Source organism: Apteryx mantelli, chromosome 1, assembly GCF_036417845.1.
Source record: "Apteryx mantelli isolate bAptMan1 chromosome 1, bAptMan1.hap1, whole genome shotgun sequence".
Lineage (NCBI taxonomy): Eukaryota > Metazoa > Chordata > Aves > Apterygiformes > Apterygidae > Apteryx > Apteryx mantelli.
In genome coordinates this window covers 19,552,449-19,574,781 of record NC_089978.1, presented here as the reverse complement: position 1 = coordinate 19,574,781, position 22,333 = coordinate 19,552,449, and the positions used below count along the sequence as shown (strand labels likewise).

Sequence of the window (22,333 nt, the reverse complement as noted above, 5' to 3'; positions counted from 1 at the left end):
TGCTGTCAAATGACACAGAATGCTGTTTTCTGGATCTGCTCTAGTGAAAGGCCTCTCAAAGACCCCTGCCCACAAACCTGTTCTGGGTGAGCGTGAGACTCTCCCTTCAGCTTTGCCTTGAGTTCTCCCTTCTTTTATCTCCCACAGATTTCTGTGTATTTCCTCTTTCTTTTCTGGCTTTAGGCTCTATCACCATGGTCTGCTCTTCTTTTTTTCCTAAGGCCAGATCATCTCCTCTTCTTGCTTGCTACCCTACTTTCTATTCCTGCTTGCTTATCCTTTTAACCTCTTAAGTTTGCAACCTTGTTCTTCTTTTTCCCCCACCAAGTGATTTCATCTTTGCCCTGTCTTTGTAAGAACACCTGTACTGGATGATGAGAGATTTAGCTGAACAAGTATCCTTTCTCCTGCAGTGGTCAGAAGAGGATACCTAGAGAGGAAAATAAGAAGGAGGCAAGAAACAGATGTAATATCTATATATTTAGGAACCCTCAATGGATTTCTTTCTTGTGAGCTGCTCTGTTTTTACCTTTGTTGTCCTGTACTTAAAGAGATCATTCTTCCATGAGTAGGGACCTGTCCTACTTGCCTTCTTGTCCAGTAGACGACTGTAATGCATCAAATATACCTATATCCTCTGTTATTACTTAGGAAGCTGAATTCTCTGTATGCAAGTCAATCTTATCTTGCTGTCAGATTATTGGTAGTTATGAGGCAGAATATACTAAATAGATGTCCTATTGACAACTACCTGAAATTATCTACTCTACCTAGTCTTTGAATTTAACTTTAGTTTTTTACTTTACTTTTTTCTGTATTAATTTCATGGTAGATCTCAATGTCCTGACTGAATTACAAAATACTGTGTTTATTGGCATTATATCCATTGTTAGGAACTCACTGACAAGGATCAAGGAAGAGAAGAAAATAATCTGGAAGCTCAGGTCACTTATCCTGACTTTTTGCCTTGCAGTGTTCCAGCCCATTGCTGCTCTCCTACCTATGGACACATATCAGCAATGGTTTTTCTTGTGTTTTGTACCCTCACTTTTGTAGTAGTCCATAGCATGCAGACAAGTATCCTTTACAAGGACTTCAAATACAGAGGGAAAACCCTCATCAGGAGAAGGACAGTGCTTTATTACTGGAGGGAGGTATATCTTCAAGAGCCATGAGTAGTTCATGATGGCTGGAAAATGAAGGATCTGGATAGGATGACCTGATCTTACCAAAAAGAATTTTTAAAATGTTGGGTAGTATTAACAAATTATTTTTAGACGTAGTTCTGTAAATCTAAGCTGGAGAAGAAAAGCTGAGTTTTACTAAGCGATTTATCACAGTCAGCTGTGATAAGCTGATGGATTTAGATGCTCTATTTCAACATACTTTCTAACCAAGAAATCAGAAGATTGTACTTTTATACTGGTTGCATTTCCCTCTGAAATGCTCTTTAATTTTTACCTCATTCTAACATTAATGGAAACTATTTCTTCTTATAATGTGTTCAGTTTCTCTTAGATAAATATAATTTATTAGACCATTTCAAAGATTGTGCCTCAATTCATCTTAAATTCTGTGAGGTTGGGTGTGGGAAAATCCGTTTGCAGCTATTTTCCAAAACTGGAAAATACAAAGACTATAGCTTTCTTAGTATCTTTGCACTTCTCTACAGGATATGCGTTTATTTCAATACTACAAAGAACTCATCAGTTTTAAAGGAGCAGGGGATCCTCATCTTCTAATGAAGTGTATTGACCCTCGGGAGGTAAGGGCTGTACTGGCTGATACATCACTGTTCAAGTTTTGCAACACAGTGTGAAGTAAGATACTTATGTTCTAATCATAGCTTGTCTCAATGTTCTTTGTGATATAGTGTTGTAAAACGAGGCTCATTACAGTATTATAAATCAAACAGTATTTTTGGTTGCCCCCCATTTCTTCTGAGTCCCGCAATTTGGATGCATTGTGAGTTTGAACACAATTGAAACTATGGTCCGAGGCAGAACAGAGCTGAACATCAAAATAAAAACATAAACAAAACAGAGGTGAAAAAAGAAAGGAAGAGACTAAGCCTATAGAAGTCAGTTGTCTTCTAGAAGTAAATATAAGGACAGCAATTCATTTCTTGTAAGCTATTTGAAAGATGTTTGATAATTAAAAAAGCATTTATAGACCAAGTTGTCTTCCTGTATACTTACTCATGAGAGACTGTAGATGGTGTTTTCCTGAAGCACCTTTCTGTTTGCTAGAAAGCTCATTGTTTTGCATGTTTTCTGTTTTCTCTAGTAGAGGAGCATAAGCCTGATCAAGAGCCTGTTTCTGCAGGTATTACAAAGTCATTGAAATAGAGTATTCACAGTAGTATACAGGAATTAATTTATAATGGAAATTTAGAAAGAAAATCAATTATCTGAAAAGTAGGTGTTGGCTTCCAGGGCTAGAAGTGTTTCTGCTTCCATTTTTGATCTTTCTGTTTAGACTGGATTTTAAGATACAAGCAAACATCACAGATGCAATTGGAAAGGAAGGCGCCCAAAATTTGCCCCCTATATTTCTTCTTTCTGGGATCTGCAATTAATAAATACAGAGACATAAAATAGCTTTATTTAAATAACACAATGTTTATTTTTAATAGCAACAATTTGTAACAAAATGGAAAGCCTCTCAAGTATAATTAAGACTGGAATGCAGCTGCAGGTTCAGACACCTAATTAAAGTGTCTGTGTATGATTGGGTAATTGCACTGTCATTATAGTCAGTGCAGGTTTGGTAAGTGCAGTTGACAGAACCTGGAGGGTGACTCATTTCATCAAAAAATAAACAATACTTGGTCAGCTGAATTGCTCTCTAAACTCCACTGATGATGTCAAGTAGCTCCACATTGACTAGCTGCCTCAGGATCTAGCTCACATGTAGACAACTACATGTAGGCATGAAAATTTAGGAGTCTGAATCTGGAGACAGATCTTGCTGTAATAGTCTGTACTGATATGAAACTTGCAGATCCTAGCATCACAGAACTGCTCCCCATCTATCAGTGAGGGCTTCATTGTCCTTCCTGGCTGTTTCTTTGTCTTTCACCCTGTGATTCAGGGACTGATTTTTGTACAACCCCAAATTCCTCTTCCTGTTTGGTTGCCTTCCCAAAAAGAATTACTTTTTCACGGAGTGAACAATTACATTTTGGAACTTACTGATACACGTTTTTATAGAGGTACAATATAGAAATGGGTTTAAAAAGAGATTAGTTAGATCCGCGGAAGGTACGTCCATCTGTGATTATTAAATATGTTGGTTTAGATGCATCTGCTGACTCAGTGTGTTCCTGAATGCTACAAGTGGGGAGGGCAGTCACTATAAGAAATCACTTTTGCAGTCATATATTTCTTCTGTTTTCTCCTAAGCATCTGAGAATGGCCAATATCAGGGAGAGGTTATTTTGCTAGGTGGAATTTTATGTTTGCATTACCAAAATTTCTTTGAACAAACCTCTTAGAAGATCAGAAGCTAAAAATGGCAGAATTCCCTAAATATTTGATTGCTGTATGTGATATGACATCTTTGGTAAGGAATGGACGTATCTGGAGTCACTCAAGGAGAATATTCTATTCAAGGAGTTAAAATTTGCTGAGACTAAAAAATTTGCTGCTTACATGAGGTCATCCTCTTGGTTGTAGACAGCAGAGCCCCACCCAAGTATTGGATCTCTGTTGGTGTCTGGGATCCAACTGTCTAACTAATACTGTATTCAACATGTGTACTGCGAGATTTTAAGCCTAGCTTTACTTTCAAAAATTAAATTATGTAATTGTTCATAACTGTTTCTGTCTTAATTTCTCAGTAGGATGGAAGCATTGTAGATTATTACTTTTCTACTTGCAGGCAGAGTTGCTAGATGTTGCAGCAGGTGCTTTCATCAAATTCAGACTAGGTGGCATAAGTATCATTTTACAGTATGTGATGTTCACTGTGATATTCATTCTGATGCACAGGCTTACTAGTGCGTGAAAATATTAAGCAATTTGTATAAAATAAATGTATTCAAGTAAACAAGTCAAGGTGGATAAAAATAGATTCCTAAATTCGTGAATTAAGCACCTAAAAAAACCGATCTGTATTTCTGCAGTTCTGGTCACTTGTCAGTCACAGTGACTTAGAGATTTATGGTTGGTCTGCTTTTACTAAGAGTACAGCCCTGGTTATCTGAATGTTAGTTTTTAAGTTGGTTTCAGTGGAACAAGGTTTTTATGGCGGACTTTTAATGGCCAGATTTATTCCACCTGCCTTTAGTCACTTAGCTGAAATACATCAGCGAAGAGGATAATTGTTCAAGGTCCCTGTATAGTCAACAGGAAGAAATTGTTATCTTGAGAGGACAATTAATGTCTTAGCTGTGGTAAATTGCTCTGTGAAAGTGACTTTCCAGCTCTATTAACTGTAGAAGGAGCCTGTTGTGCGTAGGCTCTGACTTAGAATCTTACTGCAGTGAGATTTGAAAAATAATACATAAATGCTTAAATAGTCTTTTACTTGAAATGTCTTGATATATGTATATGCTTAGATTTAGGCATAAAATACTTGCTTCTTGATACTTGATATTTAAATAGCTTGAAGTAACAGCCCTGTGTAAACATCTTATGCTTTCAAGGTATTTAATGAAGAATTATGAATAATGGCTAAAATATCTGAAATTGCTGGAAGGAAGCTAATTTATTGCCAACATTCTATCCAGCTGTCTGGCTAACTATTTCTACTAAATTTATTCTTTTCTTCTGTAATTATTTTCTTCCTGTTCCAGACCTTCTTCTCTTTATTTAACAGTGCCTCATAAATAAAACGTCATTAATGCATATCACGTCAATTCCGAATGATACTAGTGAAGCATTAGACACTACTTAGCCTTCTGTTCAGGTTAGAGATCAGGGTGCCAAGTTTATTACTTACAAGATGATCCCCTTTAGTAAGAGTTAGTGTGAAGTAAGAAAAGAGTGTGAGGATGGGAATTTCAGAGCCAGCTTACTCCTCAGCAGCTGCTGGCACCATGACAAAATATAAAAAGGAAAAAGGTTACTTTAACAAGGTATGTCCTGTCATTTTAAATCGTATTAGTGATATTTTTAGGTTCCTTTTCCACAGGGTGAGAGAAGTGGGTGTGACTACCTGTCACCAAAATAATTTTCATCAAAAATGATTGGTAGTGGGTGATAATACCTGATGTAATTATCAATGGCTCCTGTGATTTTCAGCCTGCTCTCCATTCTCTTCATGCCATTTCTCACAAAGGGTTTTCCAAGACATCCAGCGAGAATACTGTGATAACAGCATGGGTGGAACGTTTCCATTTGCTTTCTTTTTAGCAAGACAAGGATTGAACAATGGAATCAAGAATTCTAGTGTGTTTTCTGAGACCATATTACACGGACCAATATTTCCTGGGTAATTACAGTAATTTTGACAGAAGTTAGATTGATTCAGTTGAGTGCAGTTAAACAATAAATCACTTGGCAGTTCAATTGACTGAGTTTTAAAGAAATCCAAAGGATTTGTTACTATTTTAACCAACTGATATATGTATGGGTGTGTCCTCTTTTGATCGTTAATAAAGTCTATTAAATTACCAAATATAATTTCCACATATATGGAATCCCTATCTGAGTTCAGTATAAACTTTCAATCTTTTATGTATTTTAAGAAGTGAATATGTTCAAAAAAGCCAGCTCATGTTCTAATGTAATATTTCTCTAACTTTCCTCCAAATGTTTATTATAAAATATTCACTCATAGACCTATTGTGGACATGTGTGCCAACAGCCCTAAAGACTATACAAAACCAAACCCCAAGCAGCTGCTGCAAGAAAGGATTCTTGGAAAGATCTGGAAGGATGATGGCAGTGGCTGGTACAAGCGCATAGAGAACAATGGTTGGAGGCTTCTTTCCATCAGAGTAAGCAAAGAAAAGCAAACTAGTTTTTCCCTAATACATTAACTCATCTTTTCCTCATGGTTGCCCCATGTGTGAACTGGAACCTTATTTCACATAGTCCATATATAAAAATCATCACAGGCAAAATCTTTGTTGTCATTTGAGTTAATGACTGAAGATCTACATGAGATACTACTATAATCCTTTATTTATAATACATTCCTCCTAACTTAGTCATTGAATAACATACTAAATAAGAATGTGTTTAAATAGCTCTGAGTACTATCCCACAAGACTTTGTCAGCTATGAAATAGACCTAGTTGTAAAGATAAGAACAATGAAATTAAATACTCCGTCACATTAAAGCTTAACTATATTTAGATTAACAGTTAATAAAATACACTGTTTGTGCAAAATTTGTGATTGATAAACATACTTCTATAGTAAAGACTTTTTATAGTCTATGGTATAAGAAGGTAGAAAATTGCAGCATCAAATTATGTTAAAATTGTGGGGCTTTTTTTCAATTCTGGAAACAATTGTATCTTTGGCAATCTTTCTTCAAGATGAAAGGTCTGCGCAAACACAGTGTTCTGGTAGTAATTTGACCTGAAGAAAGATTAACCAAACAGTTTTCTTGAGTGTCATCTGTCTGAAAGTTTAAGGATGGCTACTTACTGTCTGATACTGAAGGGAAGTGAAACATTTCTGTTGAATTGTTGTGCTTCCCTAGTTCTGATGTTGAACTAACCTAGGTGTAGTTAGAGCAATTATTCTTAGAAGGATTTCATAACTTAAAAAAAAATCCATGTACCATCTTGCGGATTGTTAACAGATTGCTTTTCATTTACATTTACATAGAAATTAAACTTGGGATATTATTTTCTTGCTGTATTTCTCACCATTTGAATTTTTCCACAGATTCAGATAGAGCTTCCTGTGTTTCATTTTGTGGCTGTTGCCTCTTGTCTGTCTCTGGGCACCACTGAAAAGAGTCTGGCCCCATCGTTTTTACACCCTCCCTTCAGATATTTATACGCATTGATAAGATCCCCCCTCAGTCTTCTCCGGGCTGAGCAGTCCTGGCTCTCTCAGCCTTTGCTTATATGGGAGATGCTCCAGTTCCTTAATCATCTTTGTAGCCATTTGCTGAACTTGCTCCAGTATGTCCATGTCTCTCTTGTACGGTACTGGGGAGCCCAGAACTGGATGCTACTCCAGGTGTGGCAGATTTTGTGCAGATAATTACAGTACAGAACAATTGTAGTTGAATTAGCATTTGTGGGAAGACAGTAATTTAAAAGATTCAAAATAGATTCTGATGAGACATATTATACTAAGTATTTAAGTAAAACATATAAATGATACATCTTTAAATATTGTCAACATAAAAGACCAAAGCATATGACCTATAAGAACATACACACTAGAGTTTAAAAATGTCAGCAATGGCACTTTAATGAAATTATCTCAATATGTCACATTTACCAACAGTTTTGGAGGACTATAGATCCTGTAACAGATGAGGGAAACAAAAAGGCAGAGGAGTTTCATTACTCTAAGATGAAGAGGAAACAAGAAATTGAGAAAAAGCGAAAAAAGAGAAAAATTGAATGGATGAAAAAAATGAGTTAATAAAATTTTCAGACTTATGTGCGTAGGTTTTCTTATATTTAGAACAGTAATTTTGTCATGGCTATTTTCAGAAATAATTAGTTTTCCTGCTTAATTAAAAAACATACATGATAAACAATGAAGTTCTGTGTCAAGTTGTATTGAATATTATGTTGAGCTACTTTCATTGAGAACGAAGCTACTGCAGGAGTTCTGTTAATGAAATGACTCTGAAAGTATACATCTGGTGCTTTGGGCACAAGCCAGAGAGAAGCAATATTATTCCAAGCCATATTACCTCTCTCTGTGAATTTCCCTATCGATATCTGGCAGCATTGCATAGATGTTGTGACAGTGGTCCGGAAGGTCATAAAAATTCCTTTCCAGACTTGTGAGGAAGTTCCATAAGTAAATGCCTTCTTCATGTAGCTTGCCCTCACCATCATCATATAAAAATTTAAGCACCTAGTCTAAAATTAAGTGCCTAGCCTTCCTCAGTTATCAGTGGATAAAAATAAGCATGTCCAAGGAATAATTCAGTCCCTCCTTAGTTCTTTGGTATGGTGACTGTTAGACAGGTTGATTTCTTCGGCAGGGTGACTCACTTTCGGAAGACTCCATCTTTCTCTCTGTTGGCTGTTTATGGATTCTAACTTAGCCTGCTTTAGACTAAGCTTCTAATATTAGACTAAATGAAACCTGTGTTTGAAAGCTAACTGAACCTTTGTATTTCTATTCGAAGATAGCTAAAATACTAATTACAAATAACACTGGATCAAACATGATATTTTGAACTTGGTAATAATCACCTATTTTGTAGAAGTAAATAGAAATAATCACTTATGTTAGTAGAAATAATCACCTAAAAAGTAGAAATAATCCTAAACATCTACCTAAACAGTAGAAATTATCACCTGTATTATAGAAGAATATCTCCCACCATTATGGGAATTAGTGATTGTCATTATATGGTATGTGTTATTATAGGACATCAGATTAGTTAATGATGGTTTCTTCTAGCCTTAAAATCTGTAAGGATTTTACTATGTAGAAATCACACCTTTTATTTGTTATTTTTATGTTAGTTTGCATCTGTAGTAATGTTTAAATACAAGTCAACCTATTAAAAACCACTATATAGTGTTGTCCACTTGGTGATGGAGGCATTTTGGTCTGTAGACTCTCACGTGTTAAGTAGCTCTTTAAACAAGTTGTAATGAAAATAATGATGCTTGTCTTCATTCACATAACAAAAATATTCTTGGAATGATTACGTAGAGCTTGTAAAATTTGGGAACTGTTTTTGCCTTGAAGGTGGGAGGGAAAGTTGTATCTCTTCTCCTAGGTGAACTCTTCCCTCTTATTTCTTGCATTGGAAATTAATTCCTTATCTGTTTACTGTATATTTACGTTGTTTAATATATATGTTGAATAATATAGAAGGGAAACTAACTTTTACAAGACTCCACTAGTGAAAAGGTAGGAAATGTAAATACTTGTTTAGCATGAAAAGTAAAACCTGACTCATTTCAGGACGTTGTGTTTCAAGCCAGAAAGTATATGGTGTTTAAACCAGAGAGGTTGGTGGTGATACTGTCAAAATGAAATCCAGCAGAGTGATTATGGATATATTCTATGTTCATTAGTTTATTCCTAGTGGCTCATGAGGCTATTCTGTATCTGTGAAACAAAATAAATCCTTCCTATAAGAGATGCAGTGCTGCAGTACTGGATGAACAGTCTGGGTTTATAGAGCAGTTCTTAGTCCAGCTGTGGCCCTTTGGTAGAGTATAAGCATGCATGCGTGATCTGCTGAGCTCCTTTTAAAAAGTGCAGTGCAGATAATTACCACTGATATGCACAATATTTTTGTTCAAAGACTAGCAGCTAAACTTTACTAATATTTTAATAGATTTTAGAAAAACAGAAACTAATTTCTGAGGTTGTATCTACATTAGTGTTTTAGCTCAGGGCACCAGTATGCTTTTGAAGCAAATCACCTAATCCTCATCACTTACCACATGCTAGTTTGGATCATGGAGCAGTTCTGATGTGTAAAAATTAGATTCCCTTTGGAAAAGAAAACACAGTGCAAATGCTTAGCTAACATTCTCACAACACCTAATGAGATTACAGAGGTGCAAATCAATGAGCTGCCTGCGCCACCACAAAGTCTTCCAGCTGGTACCAAGTATGTATGAGCCAAAAGAGTTTTTTCAAACTGTTAAGAGTTTACATGAACCTTAATATGCTACGTGGTGAAATAATATCTTTGTCTTCATTTAGCTGTTAACAATCAGCTTTCAACTTTTTGCAACTTGCTCCTTCCACTGAGACCTCTATTGCCTCAGTGTCTTTTCCCTTCTTTTCCCAGCCTGCCTTTTCTTGCTGTTTCCCTTTGTTTCTTACTTTCTCTTTTCTTTTGTCCTTTATTACTGCTTCCCTCCTCCTGCCACAGACACACACTTACCAGCTGTCCCCTTCCCTCCTTTCCAACTGTTCTTCACCAGTTTGGTGCTACATGGGGCTCCAAGAATATGACCCTGTTGTTCAGCCTGTGCTGTAGGAGGGCCAAAAGCTTCTCTGATAGCAGGATATGCTGGTGATAGTATCAGGAGATTGTCAACCTCATGATTGCTACCAGGTGCAGAAGGGTCAGCCTTCATATGATGACCTTCTAAAAGGTCAGGGTCTACAGCTGTACTGGGTTGCAGGAGATGGTGGCAGATGTGTCTCTACTACAGAGATCTTGAATGGATCTTTGGGGGGAACACACTGTCACACCTGCCATCCTGTTGCATGTCCATGACTGTGTGAGAGAGTCCAGAGAAGAATGTAGCCTCCAGAGCTGTTCTGGGGTCCCTGCCCTGTGGTCCCACAGAAGACCTTTGCAAGGGTCACCCTGCAGCATTAACAACCAGGGACACCTCTTTTATCCACTCCACATTATGTATGGCTTCAGTAACCTCCCTGTGCTAGTGCCTGTGGCTTCTACCTGGGAAACTGTACTGCTTTTCTGTAACTATTCTTACAGTGAGGGGGAAGAGGGGATGATGTGAAATTTCTGTTGAAATTAGGGCAGTAGTCTTGGGCCTGCAAAGAGGTGAAGGATATTGCTGCCTTGATCCTAAGGGCTCTAGTAATGTTCAGAAGCAATTTCCCTGGGGCTCTGAGGTGCAGATTTCCATGTAGCAGCTAGCTATGCCAGAAACCACCTGCCTCATACAGGCCCCATCCTGTATGAGTGCCTAGTTCTGTCCTGTTGTATGAACAAACTCCACATATGGCATGACATGCTCTGCTAATGCAGCCCTCCTGGACTTCCATACAGCTTGCCATACAACACATTTTCCTGACAGAGCAGTGCTGATAAGGCTGCTGATAAGGTATTGGTAACATGCACAGCTGCCTTGTGGATCCTGGCTCTACCTCACAAGCACCACATTAAGTAGAAGTTGAAAGGTTTCCATTTAGTTAGAATAGAAGGCTGTTACCAGCTGCATTACAAGCTTTTGCAGCAGCTCTCTGCACCATTCCCCTTTCAACAAGCGTAGGCAGACACACACAGCTGTCCATCCCTTGCCACAGAGGTGATATGAATAAGTGGCGATGGTACAACCCAATTCCAGAGACTCCTCCAGCATGTATTTATATGTAATGCTACAGCCATCCTGTAAGGTACTTTGAATTCAAGGGCATTAGGGGGGTTGCAAGGAGGGTACTGGGAACAGAGTAGCTTTCTTTCCCAATTTTGGTAGATGGGGAGTTGGTTATGGATTGAGTTCTCCTCAGGGAGGAGGGAAAGGGATGCTGTGTTCTGTTTGCAAACATGCTATCACTAATGGCAAACTGAATCCACACGTGCCGTACCATTACCTAGTACAAGATGGGGACTGAAGCAAACTTGTGCATCAGCAGGAGTTTTATCTAGTTGATTACCTGGAGAGGGGGAAAGACCCATAACACTCTGCACAATCCTTGTAGCACACAAACACACCCCATTCTTTGATCAGGACAGGCAGTAGCATGCCATAAAGCAGAATCGCAGCAGTCACTGATGGGATGGTCCCTGCTGTGCTGAAAGCCCTTCTCTGCTACCATCTTCTAAATGGGCAGATCTGCTTCCCATCTCCTGGGTCACTTAAAACAGCAGAAAATTCTCAACTGTCCACAGGAAATAAAGTGTTCTTTTTTTAGGAACACTGTTGCTGACCCATTTCAGTTTAGCTGTAGGTGTTTCTCCTACTCAGATTTTTAGCCTTCGTTAAAGCTATGGGCCTTCTCTGCATGTGTATTCACTGGGCTGGAGCAGCAGATACACAGATGATGGAGCCTGGGCCATGTAGTGTTAGTGGCCCACTGTTAGGATGATAGGGTGGTCCCTCTGGAGAGAGTGCTTCAGCAAAAAGCCTAGTGACAGGACAACACTCATTTCTCCTAAGAAGTGAGAGAAAGGTGGGTATAGAGCAGAAGCTCGTCCTATTGGGAGGAAGAGATTTCCTTGGCAGGGCGTGCCTTTCCATCCTGCAGGGATTCATCAGCTGGCTCAGCCTCCCTTGCCGTTATCAAATCTCCCAAGTAAGGTGCAACAGCTACTCGCACAGACCTTGTCACACATCCTTCCCATTGTGGAGCAGAGATGAAAGGGGATGTTAAACATACTGCTGGATATTAAGATGCCTTTTTTAACCATCTCGAAACATTTACCACACTGCAAAAAGCTGTAGTCAGATTCCTCATGTCTTAGCCCACTCTTGGACACTGAGCATGTTCTTGCCCCTTAACTTTCAAGGCACAGAGAGTATCCTGGACACAAATACCAGGACACAAATGGCAGCTGTCAGGAGTGTCCTCACAGCTTGCAGAGAGCTGAGGGTATAGTCACCAAAGAAGCTGGTCCTCACTACTCCAGCTAGGTTGGAAAGACTCATCCACATCCTTACGGAGGTTATACAGGGCACAGTAAGTATCCATAATTCAGAGAACTTCAGAAACATTTCTCTACAGCCTTTTACAGGCTGCCCCATCTCCTTTTAGGTAACCAAAAGTACATTCCACTTCACCATGGCGTGCAGTAAGGACATTACAGAAATGGGCAGAGATTCCACCATGATAATGGTACAGCCTCATGACCCAGCTTCACAAGGGGGTTGCAGGGTCTCTGACAGTGCAGGCAGGCACCTGAGCACCATATAGGATCTTGTCCCTCCTCAGAAGAAGGAACTTGTTCCGTCCAAGGCTGAAGTTATAGAAAAAGTGGGGATTATGAGTCCTTCTAGTAAAATTTTCTGAGATGTCTATAAATCCACCTCAACAGTTTATTGAGGCCTGTGGACAATCAAGTAGTAGTCTTTAGGATTTATGTAGTTGTAGCTTTCCTGTGCTGGGCACCATGTGGAAATTGCATCCCAACAGAGGCATCCACCCACCTCCCCCACCCCCCCAATTAAAGAGCTGACAGTGAATGAATGAATGAATGAATGACCATCTCCTGTGTGTGTTACCTGAGGGTAGAAACTGTGGAGGATGGTCTCAGAAGCCTTGATAATGACTGCCTACCCCAAGGCGGTGACTTGTGAAAGCTGAGAGTTGAGAAGCTCCACAGGGCAAATAGCCACCCTTTTGAAAACAGATATGGGTTCCCAAAATTTCGTTCAAGGATGGTGAGGCATGATGCCAACTCACAGCAGTGGTTCTCAACAGTTCCCCCACTGCTAATCATCTAGGTCCCAGTGATGATGGAGTCAGGCAGCCTGGGCTTTTCTCCTTGGCCTAGAACCTCAGTCAACTGCAGAATTTGTTTGCATTTGTTGCCATGTATCTTTAATTCAGGTAGACTGTTACTATATGGAATAGTTAAGCAATAATGACTGTCCTAAGCAGCCTATAGCAGAAAAAGTTCTTGCTTCCTCTGTTGTTAGGTATTATGCAGGAAGTTTGTGGGTCACAACAGAAGATCCTACTGCTGCGATCTTAATTCAAAGGGCTGCAGAAGGCATAGTTGACGCTGCTAAGAAAGAAGGATCAAACAATGTAATGGACTGGGAAGTGGATGAAATACTGAGATGGACAAATGCACTCAACTATGAGGAGTAAGTATATGCTCGGGATCTTATTTTGGAATACTTAATCATTAGTGACAAAATTTGATAAAACATTCCCTCGAAATCTCTCTACAGAGGCCTGTAGTGCAGTGTATTAGGAGGTATATCTAAATTATGACTAATAGACCATCAAATAAAACTAAAGTTATGTTAATTTGTAGGATTTTGTAAATTACAATGCATTAAATAGAATGTATGTTTGTTTTAATGTACTTAGGTATATAAGCCAATGGAATAAAACTGCAACAAGCAACTCTTCAGCTAACTGCCAAGGTAAGTGACTGTCTCTATAATAGCAATGAGTTTTCTTAAATACAATTTAATTTTTAAGAATTAATGTAATAGTAGCAACAAGGTTCCATTTTTTTTGTCTCAGTGACTTTTTTCTATAACTTGCTGAGTTTCTAGGTCTACAATATAAACTTCATAAAAAGTAGTGTATATACCATTAAGATCTGGCAATCTTTTTTATGGTAGTGAATTTTAAAATGTGAAATTCTGTTTTAATCTAACAATTAAAAAAGGGGTATAAAATTTAGAACTCTAGAAAAAAAGTACTTTTGAAAGGCAAATATCTTGTGCTGAGCTCGTCGTAGTCAATCATGAGTCAGCATTTATTTCTAAAGTTCACTGGTTGTCATTCCAGATGCAGGAAGTGTTCATCTTTGAGGCAATAAGCAAATACTAATCACTCTCATCATATAAACTGACACTGTCTATTTAAGAAAACTTGTCTTTTTCCACAGTCAAGCATCTTACACAATTATTGCCCTGAACACTACTCTATAGCTATATGTAACAAGACAATCAGCAGAATCCCAAAGCCTTACCAACTGGTAAAGTACACTTTGAAATATGCAACTGTTTCAGTCATCAAGATTTTTGTATACTTCATCTATACTTTTGAATTACTCAGAGCAATCACAGTTTTATCTACAGTTTTATTTTAAGCTATCAATTCATCAGTTCTTGGGATGATGTAATATGATTTTCATTTATTGTTGTCTTATTGCTGATGTATGGTTTTGTTATTGAAGGTTGTAATATAACTGCTTGTGTACTTAATATATTTTGGAATTAAATTTGTTTTGTTCTTGATTGTACTTTTTGAAGAGCAACAGTCAACTGCATGAAGGTAAATGCTGTTCTTCGCAGCACTTGTGTTCTGTCTATACTTTGTACTTTCCAGTATTAGGAAATGTGTGTCATCTTGCACATGACAAAAAAAAATTGTCACAATGGCCAGACATCAATTTGTTGAAGTGATCTCATAAGACTTTCAGAAAAGCATGTGGTTCATATCATTCCATGATCACTCTCATACCATGATAAAATAGAGTATCCTACAAAAGGAAGCCTTAATTTTCTACCTACTGGATGATAAAGCATTTTTCAGTAAATTCTGATTAGTTCGTAGATATGTTTGGAACACAAATATCAAAATAATGAGTTATTTATAAATTGGATGCATTAAATGCACTGCGGCAGCCAACATTCAAAATAAAAGACTTGTTTTATATACTGAACATGTTTAAACAGCTTCTTTCTCCAACTAAGAAATCCACAAAGCTCCTCACAGTGTAGAGTCAATTGGATCACTGGATTACTGAGACATTCATACCTCTAATAAAGAGTAATTGGACAATGCAATAGGATATAAATGTAAAAAGGATTTTTCTGTTTATACCAGCAGATTAATTTATTAAAATAATTTTACATACATGTAATCTGTTCAAGCATTATGTAACTTTAAAAGCTTCAAGCATGCCTTTAATTAAGTGATGAGTAATTCTTTCACAGCAGCAAACAGTATAAAAAGACCCCTCAGATGCATCCGTAATACAGGTACTCCAATGAAAATGGGAAACAATTAGTAAAGTACTGGAGAGGCAGGCTGAAAGCCACATCCATTAAGGACTTATGGAATCAAAAAGAAAGATACTTGGAAACCCTAAGAACTAAGAGTGAAAAATACCATAGGAGTTGGAAGGAAAGCAGTTGGGAAGAGCAATAGGAGCAGTGCAAATAGGGAGCCCAAAAGCTTAATTTCATGTGTTACATAAAATACAGCTGGCTAATTTGAACTGAGTGATGACAAAACACCCTATTGCTTTATGTTACCCATCATATATCCTGAGAACCACAGTCTCAAAGGTCTTTGTTATCATTCCATATATAATGTTTACCTTAACAGAATACCTCATTTCTTGTCATTGCCTTACAAGACCTTGCATGTAAACAACAGAATTAAGGTTAAACAGATAATAGATAATTCTAAACAGATGTATGTTACATGGTGTTTTGCACCCACAGGGGTTTTCACAGATCTGAATAGACTGATTTAAAAACTGTTTTTAATTAAAAAGTAGGACTGCTATGTGCTGCTAGGGCATCACTTAGGCTTAAGTTTCTGTGTCTTGACATAGCCAAGAGACTTTTAGTGTGTATGATCTACCTACGTATTATGCAATGTGTTAACATACAGTATTGACTGATTAGGGAAGTGAGGCAAGTCAAAAAACAAATCAAATACAGACACAGATTCTATTCTCATTTAAACTTGCATAATTGAAATTGTTTGATATAATTTAGGACTAATACTGCTGTCTGGAAAAAAAATTGGCCAACAAACTATCCTTAATATTTCTCAAAAAAATCAGACTATATTTTGCTTTTATTTTTTAAAAGTAGAGCAATATTAAGTAAAAAAATAGAGCAATACTATCAGATTATGTCTCATAATAGCGAAAATCAGCTTGTTATATGAGCAGTCTTAGGGAAAGTTAATTCTCTTTTTTCTATCTCCATTTCTCTAACACTAATAGAACTGTCTCTAGCTTTGTTGTTTTGTTTTTTTTTTTTTAAGTTAGTGTTACAAGGATTTGTAACAGGTAGAGGTAAAGATAGAGTTATTTTAAATGCCTAAATTACACTGTAGACTTTCTGACTTGCATTTCAACTCTTTTGCTTAGGCTTCCAGTTTGTTAAATCACAACATGATATATATGAATTGTCCCAGATTCCGCACCATAACTTAAAAAGAACAGCAAGTCTTAGTCCCTTACCTAAAAGAGAAGCGGATTTCACATCAAGACCAAATGTAACACCAGCAAATACACCTTTTCTTTGAGGAAGAAGTTTCTCCAATGGATACAAATTCTAAGTGGTAATTTTGCTACTGTTCATTTATATTTTGCTCTACTTCATTGTGATGTGAAGTAGAGTTACAGTTTCAGCAACAGAAGCTGACTAAACAAGTGCTGTCTGATAGAAAAAGCAAACATCAGCTGCTTTATAGTGCAGGCTACTCTATGAACACAAACAAAAATAAAATCCATTTCTGTTCTAAATTATATCTGCAATAATTTCCTTTTCTTCTTCAGAGCACAGCATAAAGTTTCTGCACAATAGATGGCTAAATTAATACACAAACTTTACACTGAAAGCTGAAAATTACTACAACGTGATAGTGATTTTTAGACTTGTCACTGCCAGGTATTTTCATCTTTAGCCTGTTTTGAAAACTTATTTATTACGTTTCCCAGTGCACCTGTAAACTGTGATTGTTCTCTCCCTCTGTCCAAGACCATTTTCTTCTGCTTTTAATGGTCATTCTTAAAGTTCTAGCATGCAACAGGCTTGTTCAGCCAGTCTCCCCCAAGTCCAGCTATACGCAAGAGATCATTGCTGCCACACAGAGTCTTCCTCCAATGGTTTTATTTGACTTCATGTTGTGATATGCTGGGGCATCTATCAAAAGAAACACATGTACTGTATAAATAGGTTCCCCTCCAACTAAAGAGAAAGTGTAGCTGGAGCCTCCTAGCAGGAAAGCTACATCAGTTCTGATTTGTGTAGGCGTTACTGCCCTGATAAAACAAATGAGAAAAACCGAATGCAGAAACACTGCTCAGGAAAGCAGGTTATAAGGGGATATTTTGTTGCAGTCAGTATCCATATTAGGGAAGATGAAACCTAAGGACAGTGTCTGTCTGAAGGATTAACTCTCATTTGTAAGGAGCCATGTAATTCATCTTGGATTTTGCTTAACTGAAGTCTATGTCTATAATGCTAAATAAAAGAGGGATAGGAAACAAGCTGGAGGGCCATGGGGTCAAGCAGGCTGAATCCACGGTTGCCTGCACTGTTTAATTATCAACTAATTTCTGGCCTCTGTTTTGGACAGCATCGGCTTGCTCTCTCCGAGCAATCCACAGGCTTGGTTTGGGAGACAGTTCATTCCAGGAACCCAGTCCAAAAGGGGATGTGGATAGCACTGCACCAAGTTTGGCTCCTTCCAGAATGCACAGTCCTCCCACACTGGCTCAGCAGGCTTTATATTCTCAAACACCCCGAGATAATCACCTGCTACACCCTGTTCATGCAACATGCTACTCAGCATTATAAAAAGCCAACTGCAGATGAGCTGCAACACAGATTTATTCAGAAACTGACCCCCCCACACACACACATGCTAAGCAATTATGGCCTCAGATACTAATGACATTGGTAAGATACTGCTTCATTATTCTGTCTGATTAGAGTAACTGATTTGTTTTTTAAATTTTAATTAAGCTGATGATGTTACTTTCATATTAGAAATTTGCATCACGTTGAGAGTTATTCCAGATATCTTGGAAAACTACATGGAATGAAAATCTTAAAAAGAGGAGTACTAGTTTAGTCCTGAAGTGCTGTCAGTCCAGCACTCGCTGACCTGGTTCTTTTAGATATTCCACACACGGAGAGTGCAATGTTTAATATAAAAGTTTACTTTGAAGAAATTTGATGTTACATGGGGTTTTTGATTTAGCAGAGTGATATAGCAGTATACTGAAATCACAATACAAATGTATACACTTAGCAAAACATAGCAATTGCAATATACAGTTCAATCGCAATACCAATGTGATTCCCATTACCGGTCTCTATAATATGCTCACCATCAAGACGCTGAGCATCCCCGGTTGCCAGGAAGGAATACATGGGTTGAAGCCAGCTCAAGCCTGTTGCTCTCTTCGAAATTCCTTTGTTAATTGTTCAGGTTTTATACTCTGTTGGGCTGAGCCACATATACACCCATGCCGATCTGGCTAATCTCAGGGAGACATTCACATTCTCTTGATAAACTCAGGCAGAAATGTTTACATCAGTTGATCCATTCAACAGATACAGCTGCTTATCTAACACAAAGGCCACCTCCTGGTCCCCTTTGTGTGGAGATAAACTCAGCTTTCTGTGCATCAGCTGTGATTAACTAGCTGCATCCTACGCTGTTCCTGAACTTCATGGGGCACCTCACCCTCTGAGCCTTCTCCCATGTAGGGGTTATTGGTCGGGCACAAGTGCTGAACACCAACACAGGTCAAGAGCACTCTAAGAGTCTCTCACACTGCAGCATTAAGGTTGGAAAGCACAGATGGGACGTGCTTGTTTGAGCAAAGGCTCTCCTATTGGCACATGTTTTTTAGCACTTCCACAGCATGCTGGGGGGGGGGGGGGGGACTGGAGGCAGAGCCTGAGACTGGAGGACTGAAACTACAATGCTGTATCAAATAATAATTGTCTTGATAAAATTTATGCTATGCTGCCTTACTGGTAAGAAGTCATAGTGCCTCAAAGAACAGGAAGGTGGGGATGGAAGACAGGGTGTAGCTATTGTACAACTATGTCATTTCACAGTGTCCTTTGAATGACTGCATGCACATTTAATTATTGATGATAATTGACATTTAATTATAGATTGTCCAGTCAAAGGTAAGTTCAGAAGTAGAATGACTGGAAGTTTTCTGGGATTTTTTCAGATAAGTTGGGAGAGATGAGGTACAACTACCTAATTATTTGCTTCTTTTGATACAGTCTGAAATTTGTATGGAGAACTTCTGGATAAAGTTTCCAGAGCCATCATTCTCTCTGCAGTAGCTACAGAGACCTGAGCAACACCTACAACTAAATGCTTTGTCCTCTGAATAAAAAAATCTATCTCTACGGGATATCTGAAGAATTTTCTGTCACAGATGCAGGTAGTTTTTGGGAACACTATGTGCAAGTGAAACTGTTTTTCATATGGAATTCCAACACCTTTTGTGACAATCTGACAGATACTTGTCTAGGTGAAAAAAGATCACATAAATATGGAAATCTGCTCTCCCTTCATTGAGGTTATATACTGTAAAAATGCTATGATCATTAGTAAAAAAAGGGAAGCATGATGCTACTGGACCATATGAGGGAGCAGTGAGAACTGAAAAGATGGAAGTCTCTTGGCAGAATTAGATCTTTTTTAAGATGAAAATATTTAAATAGGTCCTTCAATAATATATATGCTTATATAATAGAAGGGAAAAATACTTAACCTTCCATTGTTAAATGATGTGCCAAAAAGTCAGTTATATGGCCTTTTACTCAGCTTAAGGAACTGTCATTTTGGCACTTTAGCTGTTGACATCTGATACAACATAATTTTCTGAGTACTAAGAAATTAATCTTGCCCATCAGAAAAAAATCTATGCCATAATGTTGATCAAGACATCACAGGCTGAAGAATATTTTGTTTGATAGCTGCCCAGCTTTCTACAAAACAAGTTTTAGCTGTGATGCAGAAGCACAACTAAATTTCAGGAAATGGCTTCATTGCTGCTATGCCACTTGTCTAGTTTCCAGAACATAAGATTTCCAATTCAGAAGTTCAGGCGTCTCTGGTTTTGTAAAAGCAAACCTAGAGGGGGTGCAAAAGAGGGGCTTTTGGTGAAAAGATCAGGCTACTAAAAAATGTCTGTGACTCAAATAGTTGTTCTGTATGGCAAGGTTTTCCTTCACTTGTAGTGTAGAACAGTACTTTGGGAACAGAGAGGTGACTTAGTAACTAGTATTCAGGATATATAGTCCAGAGGTACAGTCAAACTGAACATACATGCTGTCACTGAATGCTGGAAAACTTTTGCGGTAGTTTGAAAGGCACACAGTCTGTCTCTGTCTCGCTCCCTTCTCCACCCTCTTACATTCTTGCTGTATAAGCATATAAGGAATATGACCAGCACTATTTCAGTGCCTTTTTAATCAAAGAAAAGCAATTTTGAAGAACTAAGAGAGGGGAAGGCAGATGAAAACACTATATATGTACATAATTGCTTTCAAGAAACATCTTACAAGACCAGATTGTCAGCGTGAACATTGAGATGTCAGAGATGATAGGTCAGCAGGAGGAACAGACAGCCCTCCAGTGGGCTGCCCAGTAAGTGATGAAAATAGAGATAGTTCTCAGTGATGCTACCAGGATCACTTGAGCACTGACAGAGCATGTCATGGCCCTGGCAGAAGGCTTGACATAACCTTGACATTAACCTTTTGGACAGTGATGGAAAAGACATAGCCATACCACTGGCTCTTTTAGCAATGGACAAAAACAGCATAGAAGACTGGTTGGGGCTGGATCTGTACAAATAAGGAGAGGCCTCCTCCTATTAAGGATGTGAAGCAGAGATTCCACCCAGTGTTCACTTTCAGAAAGAAAACCAAAAGATTCAGCCCACTGAATGAGGTAAAATTTTGACATCAGCTTTGAGAAAGAACTAGAGTGTTCCTCTGGGTACACCTCAGTCTTTGAAAAACAAAGTGAAGATGGCTTAGCCATAAATGTTTAAGTTTCTCCATCCTCATATAAAGATTTGATGAAGGCCTGAGGCCAAATACCAGTTGTCCAAAATGGAAAAATCGTGTAACATTACTGTTAAAATTGATGGAGCGCTGGTAGAGTTCATGGTAACCACTATCAAAATGGAGAGAAAAGACTGGGGGAAAAAGCTTGTCTGTGAAGAAAAATAGTATATGGTCAAATTCTGCAAATTACCAGATGTCTGAAAGAAGCAGTCAACCACCATGACTTGTTGAGCATGCACACTGCAACACAGCTCCCTCCTAGAAGCTACAGTAAAGATTCAGTACAATGTTGCCTGGGAATCTTTAAATGAGTGGTGGGACTTCTTCACAACTTGATTCAAAAATAAAAGTTCCCTAAAAAGAGGAATCTTTTACAGAGGTTTGCATTTTTTTATAATCTTTTCTGCTTTGCAGCTAGCATAGGTGGTATGCCTTAGCAGCGGAGGCAACCAAATGATAAGCTCAATCTGTTGCATATTGTGTGTTATTTGGCAAACTGGGTGGGGAGAGGGGATGGAGAGGAAGAACAGCCATGGACTGCAAAGAGGGAACTCTGCAGTGACAGACATGGGTGTAATCACTGTGCACCACATTTTTTAAGGCCCTATGTACAGCATATGAGAGGAAGAGGGGAAAGCAGTTGGTGCGCCCTTACAGATATTACTAACATTAATCACTATCCAGCCCAGAATGCTGAAGTATAGGTATAGTTACAGTGTTGATGCACAGGATAGGTGATGAAAGCATGTGTTACATGAACAACACATTAGTGTTTTCATCTAATCATGATACAAGTAAGATTATGAAATGTGGAGGGAAGAGAATCTAAATTCTTCCTTACAGCAGTTTCCAGCTTTTCATTGTGGTTTCACTCTCCCACCCTGCCACTCTTCAACCTACTTGCTGAAATGCTCAGTTTTATTTGAAACTAATATTTTAGTGTCATTGTTAAGTGCTAGTATTAGCAAAAATAACTAGTTTCTCCCTGAGTCCTGTTTCAAGCTACCTATATATCCCACAAGACAACACTGT

The 22,333-nt window shown here is 38.2% G+C and overlaps 1 protein-coding gene across 1 annotated transcript; it reads left to right on the top strand.

The window, feature by feature from the left end:
• Window positions 1-1,675: 1,675 nt before the first annotated feature.
• On the top strand, window positions 1,676-21,994 carry C1H11orf65 (chromosome 1 C11orf65 homolog). Its single transcript, XM_067289777.1, has 9 exons — window positions 1,676-1,765; window positions 3,883-3,942; window positions 5,747-5,944; window positions 7,419-7,554; window positions 9,675-9,729; window positions 13,460-13,630; window positions 13,860-13,915; window positions 16,615-16,808; window positions 19,502-21,994. Exons 1-8 carry the CDS (start codon window positions 1,676-1,678, stop codon window positions 16,770-16,772), a joined length of 924 nt encoding a protein of 307 aa, XP_067145878.1. The 3' UTR covers window positions 16,773-16,808; window positions 19,502-21,994.
• Window positions 21,995-22,333: the final 339 nt, after the last annotated feature.